Source organism: Tauraco erythrolophus, chromosome 2 (genome assembly GCF_009769465.1).
Source record: "Tauraco erythrolophus isolate bTauEry1 chromosome 2, bTauEry1.pri, whole genome shotgun sequence".
Taxonomy (NCBI): Eukaryota; Metazoa; Chordata; class Aves; order Musophagiformes; family Musophagidae; genus Tauraco; species Tauraco erythrolophus.
In genome coordinates, this window is record NC_141466.1 from 21,537,783 (window position 1) to 21,553,764 (window position 15,982).

At 43.0% G+C, this 15,982-nt stretch overlaps 1 protein-coding gene across 1 annotated transcript in view; it reads left to right on the forward strand.

Annotated features, from left to right (window-relative positions):
* The first annotated feature begins 2,873 nt into the window (after positions 1-2,873).
* The window catches only part of ATG5 (autophagy related 5), an 82,178-nt gene continuing 69,069 nt past the window's right edge, over positions 2,874-15,982 (forward strand). Inside the window, exons 1-3 of the mRNA XM_086631270.1 lie at positions 2,874-2,915; positions 3,776-3,936; positions 10,990-11,117. Coding sequence (XP_086487396.1) covers positions 3,829-3,936; positions 10,990-11,117 — 236 coding nt within the window. The 5' untranslated portion in view covers positions 2,874-2,915; positions 3,776-3,828. The remainder of the gene's footprint in view (positions 2,916-3,775; positions 3,937-10,989; positions 11,118-15,982) is intronic.

Sequence of the window (15,982 nt, forward strand, 5' to 3'; positions counted from 1 at the left end):
CTTTGAGAGCTGTAGCAGTAGAGGTTAAGTTCTCAGGAGTCAAGCAGAGGCAGCAGGGACAACGGGTCACATACTCAGTATATACACACTACTAGTATCGTTACTAATAGCAGTGCTGACAGACTTCTTCCTGCTGATGAGAAAAAATGAGTGGCAGCCATTGTGCCGGTGGATGTTTCTGGGCCATTTTCTCTTCTACACAAGCTGCCATTACCTTTAGTGATGCTGTCACAATGATCAGCCAAACCCTTCAGCACTACCAAAACAACTCTTTCCGATAGCAGTACTCTGAGGGCTCACAGGTGGAAATCCGTATGTGCAAAGCTTTTTGAAAGTTTGTGTATCTCATAACCAGGGCAAACTACTTTTTGCAGTGGTGCTGGCACCTCACAGCAGTTCCACTAGTCAACGCATCCTCATCAGACCAGTTTCAGCGGACTTGTAACAGCATTAACAGGGTTCCTTACAGAAATCTGTAGAGAAGCTCGTAGCAATGAATAGTGCTTGTGGGATAGATGCCTTTGTAACTGCGGGATCAGTTCTGCGCAGATCTCCATGGAAGTGGCCTTCTGCATCCAGAAGTTTCTGTCATTCCAGGTCCACAGGACAGTCATTTCCACACCATTCACACTAGTTAAACTGTTGTGAGTGCCCAGGGAATACTTCGGAGGAATCCCTTCAGTTCCATCACCTCAGTGGTAGCATGCCCTTTAGAGGTGCTGCTCAATACACAGAATCATACAATGGTTTGGGTTAGAAGGGACCTCAAAGATCATCTAGTTCCAACCCCCCTGCCATGGGCAGGGAAACCCTCCACTACACCAGGCTGACCAAAGCCTCATCCAGCCTGGCCTTGAACACTTCCAGGGATGGGGCATCTACAACTTCTCTGGGCAACCTGTTTCAGTGCCTCACCACCCTCAATGTAAAAAATTTCTTTCTTCCTTATATCTAATCTAAATCTCCTCTCTTTCAGTTTAAAGCCATTGTCCCTTGTCCTATCACTACATGCCCTTGTAAAAAGTCCCTCTCCAGCTTTCCTGTAGGCCCCCTTTAGGTACTGGAAGGCTGCTATGAGATCTCCCCAGAGCCTTCTCTTCTCCAGGCTGAACAGCCCCAACTCTCTCAGCCAAGGCAAGTATTTAGGAATATAAGGGAACTGGTCACTTGATACCCTAAAGCCCTCACAATACAGCATGTGCTATGTGATGTCTTTCCCTATGCTTTGGGGTAGACCATACCAAATATGAAGTTCACTCCAGGTTTATAGCAGTTTACCTCTTTTTTTAATTAATGTGTCACAAATCCCTTGCAGAGAAGATAGGGAAACCTTCACTGTCTACATCCCAAATCACAGAAGTGCCACAGTTAAATTTTTGCTTATAGAGCATTAACAAAAAAGAAAACTTTTTAATAATTTATAATAGGGCTCGTGTTCAGAATATTATGTTTTATCAAAAAGAGGTTATCACGACAATCTTATTTAAACTGAAAAAAAAAATCAAACAAGCTCTTCAGACCTCTTCAATCTTTCAGATGACTGAAAAAATACTATAATTCCCCAAATCATATGGTTGAATCAGCAACATACAAATTCATTAAAACGCCAGTCTTTGGGTAAAACCCACAAAAAGTAGTAACCGTAGTTAGTTCTTGAATTCCTTAAGACACCTTCAGCAGCAGTGGCCACTGCATGACATCTGGTGGCCACAAGCCAGCATAGCAAGAACATCGCGCTGCTGAAATCGCAGCGTGTGCCACCCACATCAGGTAAAACCACATTTTATCATTTTTCTTTCAAACGTTAACTGCCAAAATACCAGTTGCAATACATTGGCTACAGTTGTACGCCTTGCTTTGACAACTTCGAAGAACCCAGCTTCGACAACTGCTGGTGGGTGACACATACTAGCAAGGAAGCCATGATACAAATCTTCCTTGAATTATGATGTTCCCTCCCACCTGAAAAGTGCTGTCCTTCCTGTTTACTCCTACAGTTGTAGGACATCGAGCTGGGCATTTGCGGAGTGACAGAATCACAGGAGATGCTCTTTAAAATGCAGAGATGGAATTCGCTGTGAACTTGTGCCCATTGGGCGGATAAAAACCGATCCAAGAGCGATGCTTTGGTATGTAAGAGACGTCCCTGGGGGCGGCAGGTACTCCTCACCTTCCTGTGATCAGGGTATAAAATCGTGGTGTATAGGAAAAGAGAACAATCGGGTAGGAGAGAATAGAGAGCTGAAGTGGTAAGATGATGCTCAAAATCGTCAGAAGGACATTTAAACCCGCGAAGACCCAAAACTTTCAGCGCTGAGCCCCGCCGGCTCCTGCGCGCCGGCAGAAGCGCGGCCTACCGGCTGAGCGACTCCACTGCCGCCTCAGGAGCGGGCCCGGCCCCGGGCCAGGCTCGGTCACGGCTGCAGCCCAGCGACCCCCCGCCTCCGGCCCCGCCGCTGCAGCTGCCACAGCGCGCTCGGGGAGCACGGAGCGCGGCCGGCCGCCTCTTCGCAGGGCGGCGGCTGCGGGACCGGCTCCTTCCCACTGCGATCGCGCCGCAGGGGGCTGCCGCCGAGCCGGTCGGTCGGTCGGTGCGGCGGTACGAGGGGCCGGGCCTCCGCCTCCTTCCCGCCCAGAAACCGTGAACCCATGAGTCTCCACCCACGCGCCGCCCCGCCTGCGGCCCTTCCCCGTTACCGCCCTCCGCCCCGCTTCCGGTTTCCGGCGCCGGCTGGGGAGGGGCGGGGGCGCGCCGAAGCCTGCCCGCGGGAGCCTGGCGGAAGCCGCGCGGAGGACTGCGCATGCGCCTGGGGCGGGGCGGGGGCGGGGCCGCCGTGGGGGCGGGGCCGCCGCTCAGTTCCTGCCTGGCGCGCCGCGAGCCCCGCGCGCGGCCGGTGGCGTGGGCTGCGACGGAGGTAACGGCCGCCCCCTCCCCTGCTCCCGCCCGCTCTCGGCCCCGTCGCGGGGGCTGCTCGGGGCAGACTCGCCCCCCGCGGGACGCCGCTCGCCCCTGGCGGGCTGGGGCGGGGCCGCCGCGGCCCGCCCCTCGGCCTTGCCGTTGCCCGGGGAGAGCACGCCGGGGGCTGCCGCCGTAGCACTCCTCGGTCCGGCGCCGTGCGTTGCTGATTCACCTCGGGCGGCCACCGGGGAGGGAGACAGACAGACAATCCGACCGACCGACCGGCCTCGCGGGGCCTGGCCTGGCCGGGCCGCTGCCGCGGAGGGCGGCCGCCGCCCCGAGCCCGCTGGCGGGGCGCCCCCGGGTTGCAGCGCGGGTCTGGGCGATGCTGGGGCCTGTCCTGCGGCCCCGGTGACCCCCTCGGGCCGGCCCGCGGCCTCTGCGCGCTTCATCGTTCCCGCCGCTGCTTGTCCCGCCTGTCTGCGGACAGCGGCTCTGCTGGCTGCCCGTGGGTCCGGGGCCGCCCGCCCGCGGTGAAGCTGGAGCCTCGGAGTGGTGCGGGAGCGGCGGGACGACTGCGAGGCGGTAACGGGAAAGGCCGCTTTGCCTCTGCGGTTGGGGCGCGATGCAGGCGTAGAAAGCGCTCGTTTACTTGTGAACTACTCGTTTACTTGCCGTCCTCCGTGTGTTTGTAGCTGAGAGTGTTAATTCGGAGGCTTTAACTCATTCCGTTTTTTCTACAAACTGGTGCGTTTAATGTCTCGGTGACAACGCTGATCGTGCTTGCAGGAGTGTAGTTGTGGGAGAACCTTTACCAAGATACATTTTATTTGCAGTCATGCTGACTTGTTTGTTTTGGGGGGAATGGGGTTACAGTTCTAGCTGAAGAAACAAACTGATCTACATGTGCCTCACTGTCCATTGGAAGAATGACAGATGACAAAGATGTGCTTCGAGATGTGTGGTTTGGACGAATACCAACCTGTTTCACTTTGTATCAGGATGAGATAACTGAAAGGGAAGCTGAACCTTACTATGTGAGTATAACAATGGTGGTCACAGATAGTCCGGTGCCGTAGTTAATGCTGGTTTCCTTCATTCTCATCATGTGTGCGACTACATTTTGTGAGACAAACAAACAAACCCACCCACAACTTTTTTCTTCTTATTCCTGGTACCTTCTGAAAGTGAACTGTATGACTTCACTGTGTGATTTGTCTCTCTTCACAGCAGGTTCAAGCTTTAAGCTTGTTTCACCAGCGAGAGACACTTATCACAGATAATTAAGATCTTAAAAAAAAATTATGAAAAACTCAACAGGTAATTAGGTAAAAAGAGAAGTCTCTGTGTGAGTTTCTATGTTCTTGGGTAATGACCAGAAGAAGGGAGAGAACTTTGATGTTATCTTACAACAGAAATAACTTCAGTCAGAGCTTTGTGCAATCTTAAAACACTAAGATCAGTCACCTGTGTAACACAAACCCATAACAAACACTGGCTCCAGTGTTTCTGCTCATGGGTGACTTCTGCTCGTTTTCTTTTCTTTAAGTGCTAGCAGCCATGAGAGATCTAGCTCTGATGTAGGAAAAGCAGCTGTGATGTCTTAACAGTACAGTGTCTCAACTGGATTGGTAGCTGATGATAAAATTGAAGGTGATGGATGTATTTCAGTTGTAAACTGGAAGTGCCTTTTGTGTAATCCTGTGGTGTTTATGTATAGTGCACTCAGCAGTTTTCATTCTTCCAGTACCTAACAGACATTGGACTGATAGAGAATGTTAGCTGATTCAGTGAAACTTGAATTTGAAATGTACCAAGTATGCGGGAAGAAGGTCTTGTACTAGAACTTTTTACCGGATTCTGAAGTCTTGTCATATCCCATTCTACTCTTTTTGAGAGTATTACTGGATAGAAATTATTTTGTATGTTTAATAGCATCTTTATTTCACTAGTTTCTGATTTACACGTGTGTGTGTTAGGTTTTCGAAACCTGGTAAAGCATTAATGCTTTTTGTTCAGTGATGATGGTGCTCATCTTTCTGTTTTAGTTTCACCACTGGTAAAACGTTTACTTGCATTTGGCAATAGGTCAACTGCATGATCTGAGCTATCTAGAAGTCTCAGAATTCAAATTTTATATATATGTATATATACAAGTTAAAATATATGTATTGAATAAGTGCTACATGAAAGATATGAGTTTAAGTAGAGAGACATGCCTAGAATCATAGAATGGTTTGGGTTGGAAGGGACCTCAAAGATCACCTTATTCCAACTCCTCAAAGCCCCATCTAACCTGCCCTTGAACACTTCCAGGGATGGAGCATCCACATCTTCTCTGGACAACCTATTCCAGTGACTCACCACCCTCATGGTGAAGAATTTCTTCCTTGGATCTAATCTAAATCTACCCTCTTTCGGTTTAAAGGCATTACCTCATGTCCTATCACTACACACCCTTGTTAAAAGTCCCTCTCCATCTTTCTTGTAGGCCTCCTTTAGGTACTGGAAGGCTGCTCCAGGATTTCTCTGGAGCCTTCTCTTCTCCAGGCTGAAAAACCCCGACTTTCTCAGCCTGTCTGCATAGGAGAGGTGCTCCAGCTCTCTGCAGTCTTGGTCTGTTTAACATCAGCATGGAAACCCTGAAACCATGTTATCTTCATGGTGTGGCCAACTTTCTAAGCCAAGGAGGTAGTTTGAAGCTGGTGGGATTTCTTTGATTTACTCTGCTTAAAGTGTGCACAAAAATTCTCAAGGCTTAATCCTCTATTGCTGCAAAATCTGGTTATTCACAGATCACAATTCTAAAGTTTTAGCTTCTTCCTTTTTCAGGTCATGTTAGAGCTTTGCCTCTTAAAAGGGACCAAGAATTTATAATAGTAAAAGGTAGAATAGCAGTCAAGGTTTTAAAGCATGGTTTAGCTCTCATGGTTCCAGAGTGCATTTATATTAATGTTTTTGTTCAGATCTGAAGTGCATTTTTGAACCAAGTCTTCATCCTTTCCACTTACTGTGCCCAGGTTTGCATCACGCAGCAGTCTTATAGCCCACAAGCTGATTCATTTTCAAGTGAACTGAAGCAGATAATGTGCTTCAGCTGCTAATGGGCATTTAGTGTATGGAATCAAGCTGGAGCTAAACTGAAGTAAAAAAAATCAAAACCCCTAAAACTGAAGTAAAAAAGTATACGTAGTAAATTTTCCCAGCTGTTCAGCTTTACATGTCTCCTCTTGCCACACCTCAGTACTTGTTAATATAGATGTAACCTCTGCATTCCAGACTGCTTTCCATAAATGAGGGGGCTGCATGGGAAGGAAATATTGGCATCATTGTGTTAAGAGGAGGGAAAAAAGCTTCTGCTCTGAGAAACTTGCTTTATGAAGATGGAGGAAGACATAGACCTGGAGGGTGAGGGGTTGGAATAACGACCCGGAATATGTGTGATGGTTTTCAGTTTGTTGTGAGTGGTATGGCAGGAGACCCTTGCCTGTTAAATGTATTAGCACTGCACAGCAGTGATGTGTACATGTATAACGTTATGGCACTGCATGGTGGTAGCAGAGCTAATTTTAAATGAGCTTGTCTATCTTCTGGAAAGAGTAGTGACATCAAAACTAAGCAGCTCAGGTAAAACACTGTCCTGTTTCTTTGTATAGTCAAGCCAGGTAGGTTTCTGCAGAGTTACATTGGAAATGGATATGTAAAGTTTCTTTGGAGTGTTTCCTACAGATGCTTATGTTTGGTGTGGAAGTGTAATTAGGAACAGCTAGATTGAGCTACCTTTGTTGCTGAACTATCTGATTTTTCCCTAGTCCTAAAATTGTCTGCCTCTTGGTGCAAACAACAGTTAGAAGTAAAATGTGCGCAGAAGTAGAGTACTCATTGTTTGAGATTTGTCAGATGTAAAGAACAAAATTAAAGCAGAAGGCAGTCTTAGAATGCTGCTCTGCCCAAGGGACCGGCCTTTACTGGGCCACTCTTTAAGCTTCCACAGCATTTTGCTCTGCAACAAAAGCTATGGAGATAGCTGCAATATATCTTGACAAAAAGATACATTGCAAGTGTTTACTTGGGCATTAGGAGTTCCTTGCATTTCATTTGATGTCTACAGAAAGCATTCCTGGTTATTGTGATTAAATACTGTAGCAATGGACCATATGCAAAAGGAAGGTGTTGCGGTTTGTGTAATTTGGGGGCATCATGTTCTAGCCTACTAGGATTTATTCTGCCTGATAATGTATTTGGAGATTTACTTTTGTTTTCTGAATTTAATGAGTAGAAGTCCTGATCTTATTTGTTTACCCTACCTCCCTCCATCAGTTTTATATAGCTATTTTTGTTTAAGCTGAGCATATGCGAATTGTGTGCATGTTTTGCACAAGTTCTTTCAAAGCTAGGGCTAGAAATAATATCAAAACCAGTTGATTATTATATCTGGGTTTTAATGAAGAACTAGTACCTGTTTATTTTAAAGGGATAAAATAATTACGTTGGGTAATTGTTCTGGGGGACGAGTCATGCGGCTCCCTTTGAGTTACAAAGCTCAACTGAAAGTGGGGTGTTTCATTTCACGTTTATTTGTTGTGAGTGGCAAGCGTTAGAGTTGTTTGCCACTGATCAGCAGGCAGCGTGGCAAAGTCAGTTGCCAGACAACTTGAATCAAAACGGGATTCTCTCCTGTTTAGTTCCTTATATGTTATATCATGCACTTTCCTATTAGTTACTTTCTCTGATGCACTATTTAAGTTGATAACTATTGAATCTATGCTAAATATGTACTCCATCTATTCATTAAAAATTTTGATACTACCTTGTCTGCATATTTGCCCATGTAGGACTGTAGGTTGTTTAATTTATGATGGGCATTCTGTCTTTTAGCATATTATGTGGTGATTTATCAGTCCTATGTTCAGATTGCAGTTGTTACCTTACTTGCATTGTTGTATGTGTTTGATTTGCATAGCATTGTTCTAACCTTTGGCACAAAGTCTGCTGATAGAAGGTTATTTGTTTGAGGATAAAAAAAAAGTCAGTTGAGCAAATCTGACATAGTTGAATGAGTTTAACTTGGATTAGTATGTCTTGTCATATGATCGTGTATGCTTTTTCTTAATTAGGTAGTACAACCCTAAACCAAGAATTACTGTTATCACTGAATGATGGCTGTTCATTCTCAGCATCTGGAAGTATTGCTGTAGGGTAACCAAAGGCTGAAAGGGTATAGCCTTATTGGCCTGCACGGACAAGTTTAAGAGTCAGTAGCAAAAGTGTCTGTGGGAGAAGTGTCATTCTGATGAATATGGCTTTGCCTAAAAGGAAGGCTCCTTGCCACGTGGCTAAAGTGTTGGAGAAGCTTGTGAGTGTCTAATAGTCCAGAAGGTGAGCTGCTGTGTAGAACGCTGATTTTCATATAGAGGCCTCTCTAAACCAGTGTGATTTTGCTGTCAGAGATGGACTAAGGCCCAGCATATAGTTAAATACATCAACTTTTTTTTTCTAAATATTTTTTATTACCTTTCCTCTGGAAATACTCAGTAATAGCATTTAAAAATTACAGGATTTTGGGGATGAAAATGTTTTGTGTCTTTCACTGACTGTAAGCAACGGGTGGAGAAGGGATATTAAGAGATAACAAAATTAAAATGTCTTTAAAGTATGCTTTTAAAGATCTCGTTTAACAGACTTAGTATGCTTGTAAGTCTAGGATAATTAAAGCTAGAAAAGTAATATAATTGGATCCTTTCATGTCTGCCATGGAAGGGGAAGACTGTAGCAAGGTAGAAGAGGTGGGAAGATCAAAAAAAGAGTTCAGTAGGTGCTGCAAATGCTCAGCATCTCTGAAAAACAGGCAGTCCCTATTAACCTGATTAATGGTTGGGTTTCGAACTCGAAAGAGGCCCATTGGGAGTGCTGGCCACATTCTGTTAAATTCAGTTAAATGCTGCTTGGTTTTTGTCTGTGTCTAATTGTGTAGAAGTAGAAACTGCATTGTTCTTCCACACTGCGAACGGAAGTAAAATGTTTTGCAGAGGTAGGTAGTTGTGCAATTTAAAGGGTTATGTTGAACACTGTTGCAATTAATAATGCTTTGGTGATTGGACTCAATGATCCTGAAGGTCTCTTCCAACCAGATGATTCTATGATTCTAATGCATTTATGACTTCCTGCATGGCTTTGCCACCTGCAGCATGCTGAAAATTAGCTTTTGTAGCAGTCCAAATGGGTCTCGTATCAGAATATACCAGCATTAATTTAACTGTAAATGTCACACAGATATAATATGGAATTATCACAAAAAATGTTTGGGTTTGATTGGAATAGCAAGAACAATCGGTGTAGATATGTGGAATTAGGTTAATAAAGGATAAGATTATATTGTCATCCAAGTCACTGAGGTACCAAACAATTCTCACTTGAGTGTGTACATGGCTTCATTGAATTTATTGAGATTGTTCACATTTTGAAACTGAAGGCTGTGTTTAATTACCTTACTGAATTAGACTCCTATGAAAAAAGGTAGAAACAATATGATGATGGTAATAAGAGCAACTGATGGAAAAAGAAAACCATATGGTTTTCTAAAAGATAGTCATGGTGGTGAGTCTTGATCTTTTATAGATTTATCTAATCCTAACATTTAGTTTTCACAGATGTATGCAGATTAGTAACCTCATGCAGCATTATCTAAAAGACAAATCCGTTCTCTTTCATGAGAACTTACTCTTGATTTACTTGCCATACTTCTTTGTGAATCTGATATTTATAAATAAATTCTAATATCATGGCCAAAATATTATCTAATTTATGTATCAAAATGTGGTCTAATTGTTGGAGAGATTCTGGAAGAATGTTGCAGCAGAGATCAAGTTTTCTGTCAAGCAAAATATATCCTTATATGGTTTGGGATATGTGTACCATAGACATTCACATAAGGCCTAGCGTTATCCATATACTTTAAAGAAAATATTTTAAGAAACAACACTAGTTATGAGAAACACTGGAAAACAAATGTTTCTCTTTCTCTACATATGCAAAATATAATTTATTTCTATTTATTCCTTAGACCCATCTATTTTATTAATAATGAAGAAATTAAAATAACTTTACAGGATGGATATGGTTCATTTAAAATGTCTGCTCCAAAGCTAAATATTATTTTACAGGGAGGTTAATCTTTTCTCATGGGGATACTGAAAGGCATTGTTCGTTACAGACTGATTCATCTTAAGTAAATGTGCTTTACAGCCATCAGTCAGTACACTGATTGATGCAGTCTGCTTAACCTTAAAAAAAGATACTTTCTTTAAAAAAAAAAAAAGGGGGAGGAGGAAGGCGTTGCAAATAAAAATAACACAACATTCTGTTTTGTATAGTGTATAACATTACACTTGAGAAAAAAAGATAGTATACCAGAAAGCTGTAAGAATGCGTCTTGCTTCAACTGATAAAATATTGGCAGTTTTCTTTCTGATTTTAGTAGCTGGGCAAAGGTTAAATAGTGGAGGAGTTTTAGTAACTTTGACTAACATGCTGAATTGGCAAACCCAGTGCACAGAAAATGGAAATTGCCAGCTATTGGAAATACAAAATGCACTTGGAAACCAAACCCTTAAGCAGCTAGTTTTCATTAATTTTTATTTTTTTAAATTTTGTAGGAATTTCCATTTTGAAATAATAGCTGATACGTAGTTGCTTTTTATATTCAATAAGAAGTTAGAACATGTTCCTATCTGTTCATATGAAAAAGGTTAAAAACTTCATTCTTTGTCCTGCTTAGATACAGAAACGCAGAAATTAAATTTCACTTTTCTTCCTCTCATCACATTGAAAGAATCCAGAACCTATTTTTCTACCTTTTTTGTGTGTGTTAGTGTATTAGATACTGCTATTCTGCATCTTCTGAGTACGTAATTTTATAGGCTTTCGTTGACTATTAATAAGTAAACTGTCTGAAAGACATCTCACCTTAAAGAAAGGGGGCGGGGGATACTGACTGAATTTTGGTTATGAAAATGTGTGCTTGTTACATATTTTTATTATTGTAGTAAATTTTATGTATACTTAGAGATTCTGTAACTTTTTTCTTTCAGTTGCTTTTGCCAAGGATAAGCTACTTGACACTGGTAACAGACAAAGTGAAGAAACACTTTCAGAAAGTTATGAGACAAGAGGAAGTTAGTGAAATATGGTTTGAATATGAAGGTACACCACTGAAATGGTGAGTTTATTTAGTTTTGTACCTTTACTCAATTTATCAGGTAAAGAATTAAGTTCAGCACAGTGTGAGAACATTCAAAGATGGCAAAAGAGGAGGAGGTTAAGAAAAGCATGCCATTTGGGGAAAACCAGAAGGTTTAATGTTGAACATATCTTTGATTGTTCTGTTTGTACTTACTATATGTATAAGGCAGAGGTGGTGCTGCACGTGTTGTTTCTGTTCTAGCTGTTACTGTAATATGAAATGCCTCTGGTTTGGGCTTTGCCATTTCTTGCAGTAGAATCAACAGATAAATCTTCCTTTAGCTTATTCTACCTTCTTGAAAGATGCCTAATAATACAGATAGGAAGTAGTATTTCTGGAGTCTGAATGCAAATAAGATACTAAAACATGTGCATAACCTTCACTTTTCACTGGTCATATGTGCTTGCACTGTAAAAGAGATAATCTAATACTGATGCACAGGCTCTTGTTGAATTCAGTTAGTTCAATGTTATTGAACTAATTACTGTTGATTCTGGTTTTGTTCTGTCATATGGTCTACTAAATATCTTTTTTTTTTCCGAGAGGTTGGGGAATCAGACCGCCAGTCTTTAATTTACTTAGTTTTCATAAACACTGCTCATCAGGTTTTGTTTATTTCTGCTTCTGCCATAGAGATTCACAGAAAAACGTTTTGAGCTGCAATGTTTGCTAGCTTTGTGCAAATAGCATCAGCTCTCCAGAAAGTATTTAGTATTTTGAACACTGAAGAGATTTAAAATCTTTTTTTTTTGTTTCCTATATCATAATAAGAAGGAATAATGACTGATTTAGCTTCTTGAACCTGAATTGTCTTGTGATTAGCAAGCATCACATCATGGAGTCCCTTTGGACTTGGTGGTGCAGTAGATCTCTTGTAGCCTTTTGTTTCTTTGAGACTAACCTAGTGTAAACCTTAAAAATACGTAAAAAGAAAAGCATGAAGACGAGCTTTTTTCACGTCTTCGAAACTGGCTGCCCAAACCAGCTTTAGACATCTATTTAAAAAATTACCTGGAATTTAACTGTAATTGGTTTCTTGGTGTGCCATAGTGACCTTGAGTCCCTAAATAACTATCTAAATAAACAGCAAGGTACCATGTTTGTCCCAGTTTGTACATAATCTTAGGTATATAGTGGGAGGAAACTTTAAAAGTTTTCAGTGAAGTTGTAACAAGAAAGGAAAGAGAAGCTTTTTACTTGAACCAAAAATAGATCTGTATTTTCTGTAAGTTTTCAAATACCTTGATGGTTAAACTAGATTTAAAAAAAAATAGAGTATATAGCTATAGAGTAAAATATGAATTATAATTCTAAAATTAAGCAAAGAGTTATTAAACTCATTGAATTGAAATGAAAATGAATAGTGTAATTATCATCTACTGATTAAGGCTCTGATCTTTCAGAAAATCTAAGCATATTCTGCCAGGAACAGCCTCACTAATTTTAAATTGCTTTTCTAAGGAAAATGCTATCTGCAAACTATTATTTTAGCAGAAGGGTAATCCTCTGAATAGCGGAAGCTTGTTCCAGGGAAGACCCAAATACCAAAACTGAGAATTAGATTGAGCTAGTAGTTTGTAGAGAAGGAATAGTGAGGATTAATGCTTAATCTTTTTAAGTATAACTTCTGCATTCAGAATCAAATAGAACTTGCTAGTAATATTGCTTATTCTAAATATTTACTTGGCACTGTGAGGTCATACTACTCACAATCTGTGCAGTTTCGTACCTGGTTGGGATGTAGTCTATCTCTTTTCAGTTGCAGCTCTTCTGTTTTCCAGTGAAATTTTGGAGGAAGTCTGAAGACATAGTTTTAGCTTCATAGTCTGCATCGCTCAGGCCAGGTTCCTGAAGGAGGATGTGGCTCTCCAGGTCTGGAGTTACAGGGGCCTGGGGCCTCCCGCCGAGGTTGTTGGGGCAGGGGAAGATGGTCTCCTCCCTGTTGGAGGAGGGTCTGTGTCACCAAGTTAAGGAGGTGCAGGAAGAGTTCATCAGACTGTGCAGCATCAGAGATTATAAAAGGAAACGGATCGAATAATCTCAGAGACCCTGCAGCTGCAGAAGCCTAAACCTACAACTGCATTGAAGGAGATGCAGACAGAGTCTGTGATTATTGGATTGGAAAATAGTCTGCTAAGATATGGAAAGGCTGGAAGCTTGCAACTTCTGAGCACAGGAGGAAGGCTCCTTCCTCACCTGCATTTTGGTAACTACAGGGTAGGTTCAGTGCTCTGGCTGCAGGTGAGGGCCTCAAAGATCTGTCCAATGGTGCGTCTGAGGTGGCTGAACCTGAACTGTGCAGGGGCACCAGGAGAAAGTGCCAAGTAAAGGCAAAGGCCTGTATTCTGCTTACTCTCCTTTATCAGTCTCTCCAGGATCTTGAACTCTGCCACTTCATAGTCACTACAGCCAAAGCTGCCACTGATAATCGCATCCAGGACTATTTTGTCTTGTTAGTAACAAATTCAACTACAGGTCAGCTCTGGTCCACCCAATGTCTGTATCAAGAAAACTTGACTACTTGCGTCCTACCATGTTGCTTTTCCAGCAGATGTCAGAGATTAACAAGAACCAGGGTCTATGGCGCAGAAACTTCTTGAGTTGTTTAAAGAAGACTTTCTACCTCCTTGCCTGGATTGCATCATCCATAACAAACTCACCATGATGTTGCCCTTACTAATCTCTCCTCTGATCCTGAACCACAACATCTCAACCAACCCATTGTCTGTCCCATTACGTTTCATACATCTAAGTTGCTCCCTCACATGAAAGACAACCTTCTTACCTCATTTACCCTGCCTGTCTTTCCTGAGCAGCTTGTGTCTATCCATCCATCTACAGCAGCATTCCAGTTGTGCAAGCTGTCTGGCCATATCTCGGGTAGCCTAACATTGTCACAGTTACATCCACTGCATGTGGAGCTCTAGTTTCTCCCACTTGTTTCCCAAGCTGTGTGCATTTATGTACATATGCTTGTAGACTCTCTTCTACCCTCTTTTGTAATTTTGAGATCTCTCTTGTAGCTGTCACCTTTCACCACTTGCTTTCCACCCATGTCCATTAATTTCTACTTGTCTGTGGGTTGTTACTCACACCCATGTTTATGATCTAAAGCTCTCTTCACCAGGCTGGCCAATCTGAAGGCAAAAATATTTTTGTCCTGCTTAGATGGATTCCATCTCTCCCTATCAGTCCTTTATCCCCAAAGAGTCTCCTGTGGCTGTAAAAACTAAGTTCTTGATGTCACACTACCTGCACAGTCAGATATTGACCTGAAGTTACTGACCAACATTCACGCCTCTCAGCCTCTCTCCTTCAATGGTGATATTGTGGAGATACCACCTTGCCCCTGGAGCTGCATAGCCGTTCTTGATACACTCAAGGGTTCTCTTGCAGCACTTAAGATTTGTGCCCGTGTGGTCGAACAGCAAGGGCTAATCATAATCCAGGCACAGGACAAACCTTGCCAGTCTGTCTGTAACTTCTTGACAAGCAGCAAACCTCCACAGTTAGCAAGTGAGATTGGCAAATAGGAGAGGGCTCTGTCTCCTGTAGGAGGGAGTCTCCTACTGCTATGACTGCTTCCTCTTGGTGTGCATGTGCTGTTCAGGCTGCTCTGGTGCTTCATCGGAACTTCCAGCCCTTTGTCTGCCATCGCAGCACTGACTGCAGATGGAGGAGGAGTCTGCCCTCTCTTGCCAGAGGTCGCAAGACCTCGATCTTCCCCATCTTGCAAGTCTCTACCACTCCAGTGACTGCAGACCCGCTTTCTGTGCAGCTGGAGTTCAGGCTCTCAAGTCTGCAAGATCTTGGTGAAGATGCCATCAATCTCTGTTTATCTTCCCTGATGCTGTACAGCCCACTGACCTCCTACAGCTCCTTGCCTTGGTGATGTAGCTCCTCCACTAACTCATGCCTCCTCTAGGCAAGGATGTTTCCTTTGTTTGCCCCAGTCCTCAGGAGAGGACCCAAGCTCTCCTGGCAGCTTGAGACCTGGAGAGCTGCATTCTCTCTCAGGAGCTCTGCCTGAGTTAAGGCCTCTGTTGTGCCGTGTGTGGTTTCTTCAGCAGATGGCAGGGGACAACATCCCATAGCTTGTTACCATCCTATTTGAGCACTTGCAGATGGCCTTCAGCAGTTTCTGTCCTCTTTCTGTGCGTTGTGCTCTAGCCCTGGTAGTTGCATAGGTGTCGATCTGCTACCATCTGGATGGATGCTTAACCCTTCCTGATCAGGAATCTGTGGAAGACAAAAGGTCGAAGCACTGTTTGATCAGGCGTAGTCGACATGTTGTTCAAAAATGCTAGCATTTGCTTAAAAGATCTATGAAAAAATTATTTCTTATTGAGTACTAAAAGATAAGCCAAAATTTCCCTCAATGAGACATTTGTTCAAAGAAATACCTAAACACTAGGTTTTGGCTGTTTGATACTGTCGTGGTTTAGGCCAGTCCAGCAACTAAACTCCACACAGCCACTCTCTCACTCCTTCTCCAGTAAAGTGGAGAGGAGAAAAAAAATGTAATAAAAGAACTGAGGGTCGAGACAAGAACAGAGGGAGCACCCACCAACCATGGTCCTGGGCAAAACAGACTCAGTTTTCTTAAAGCAAAGCAATTTATTAACAGTTACTTAAAAAGGACAAAGGGAAACAAAACCGGTTACTTGAGAGGATAAAAAGAAACAAAGCCAGATCTTAAAACCGACACCTTCCCCCTCCTCCCCTTTCCTTTTCTTCCCAGCTCTACCTCCTCCCCCAGCGACACAGGAGGACAGGGAATGGGGGAGTGCAGGTCAGTTCATCCCATGCTGTTACTGCCATTCCTTTCTCAAAGGAGGAGG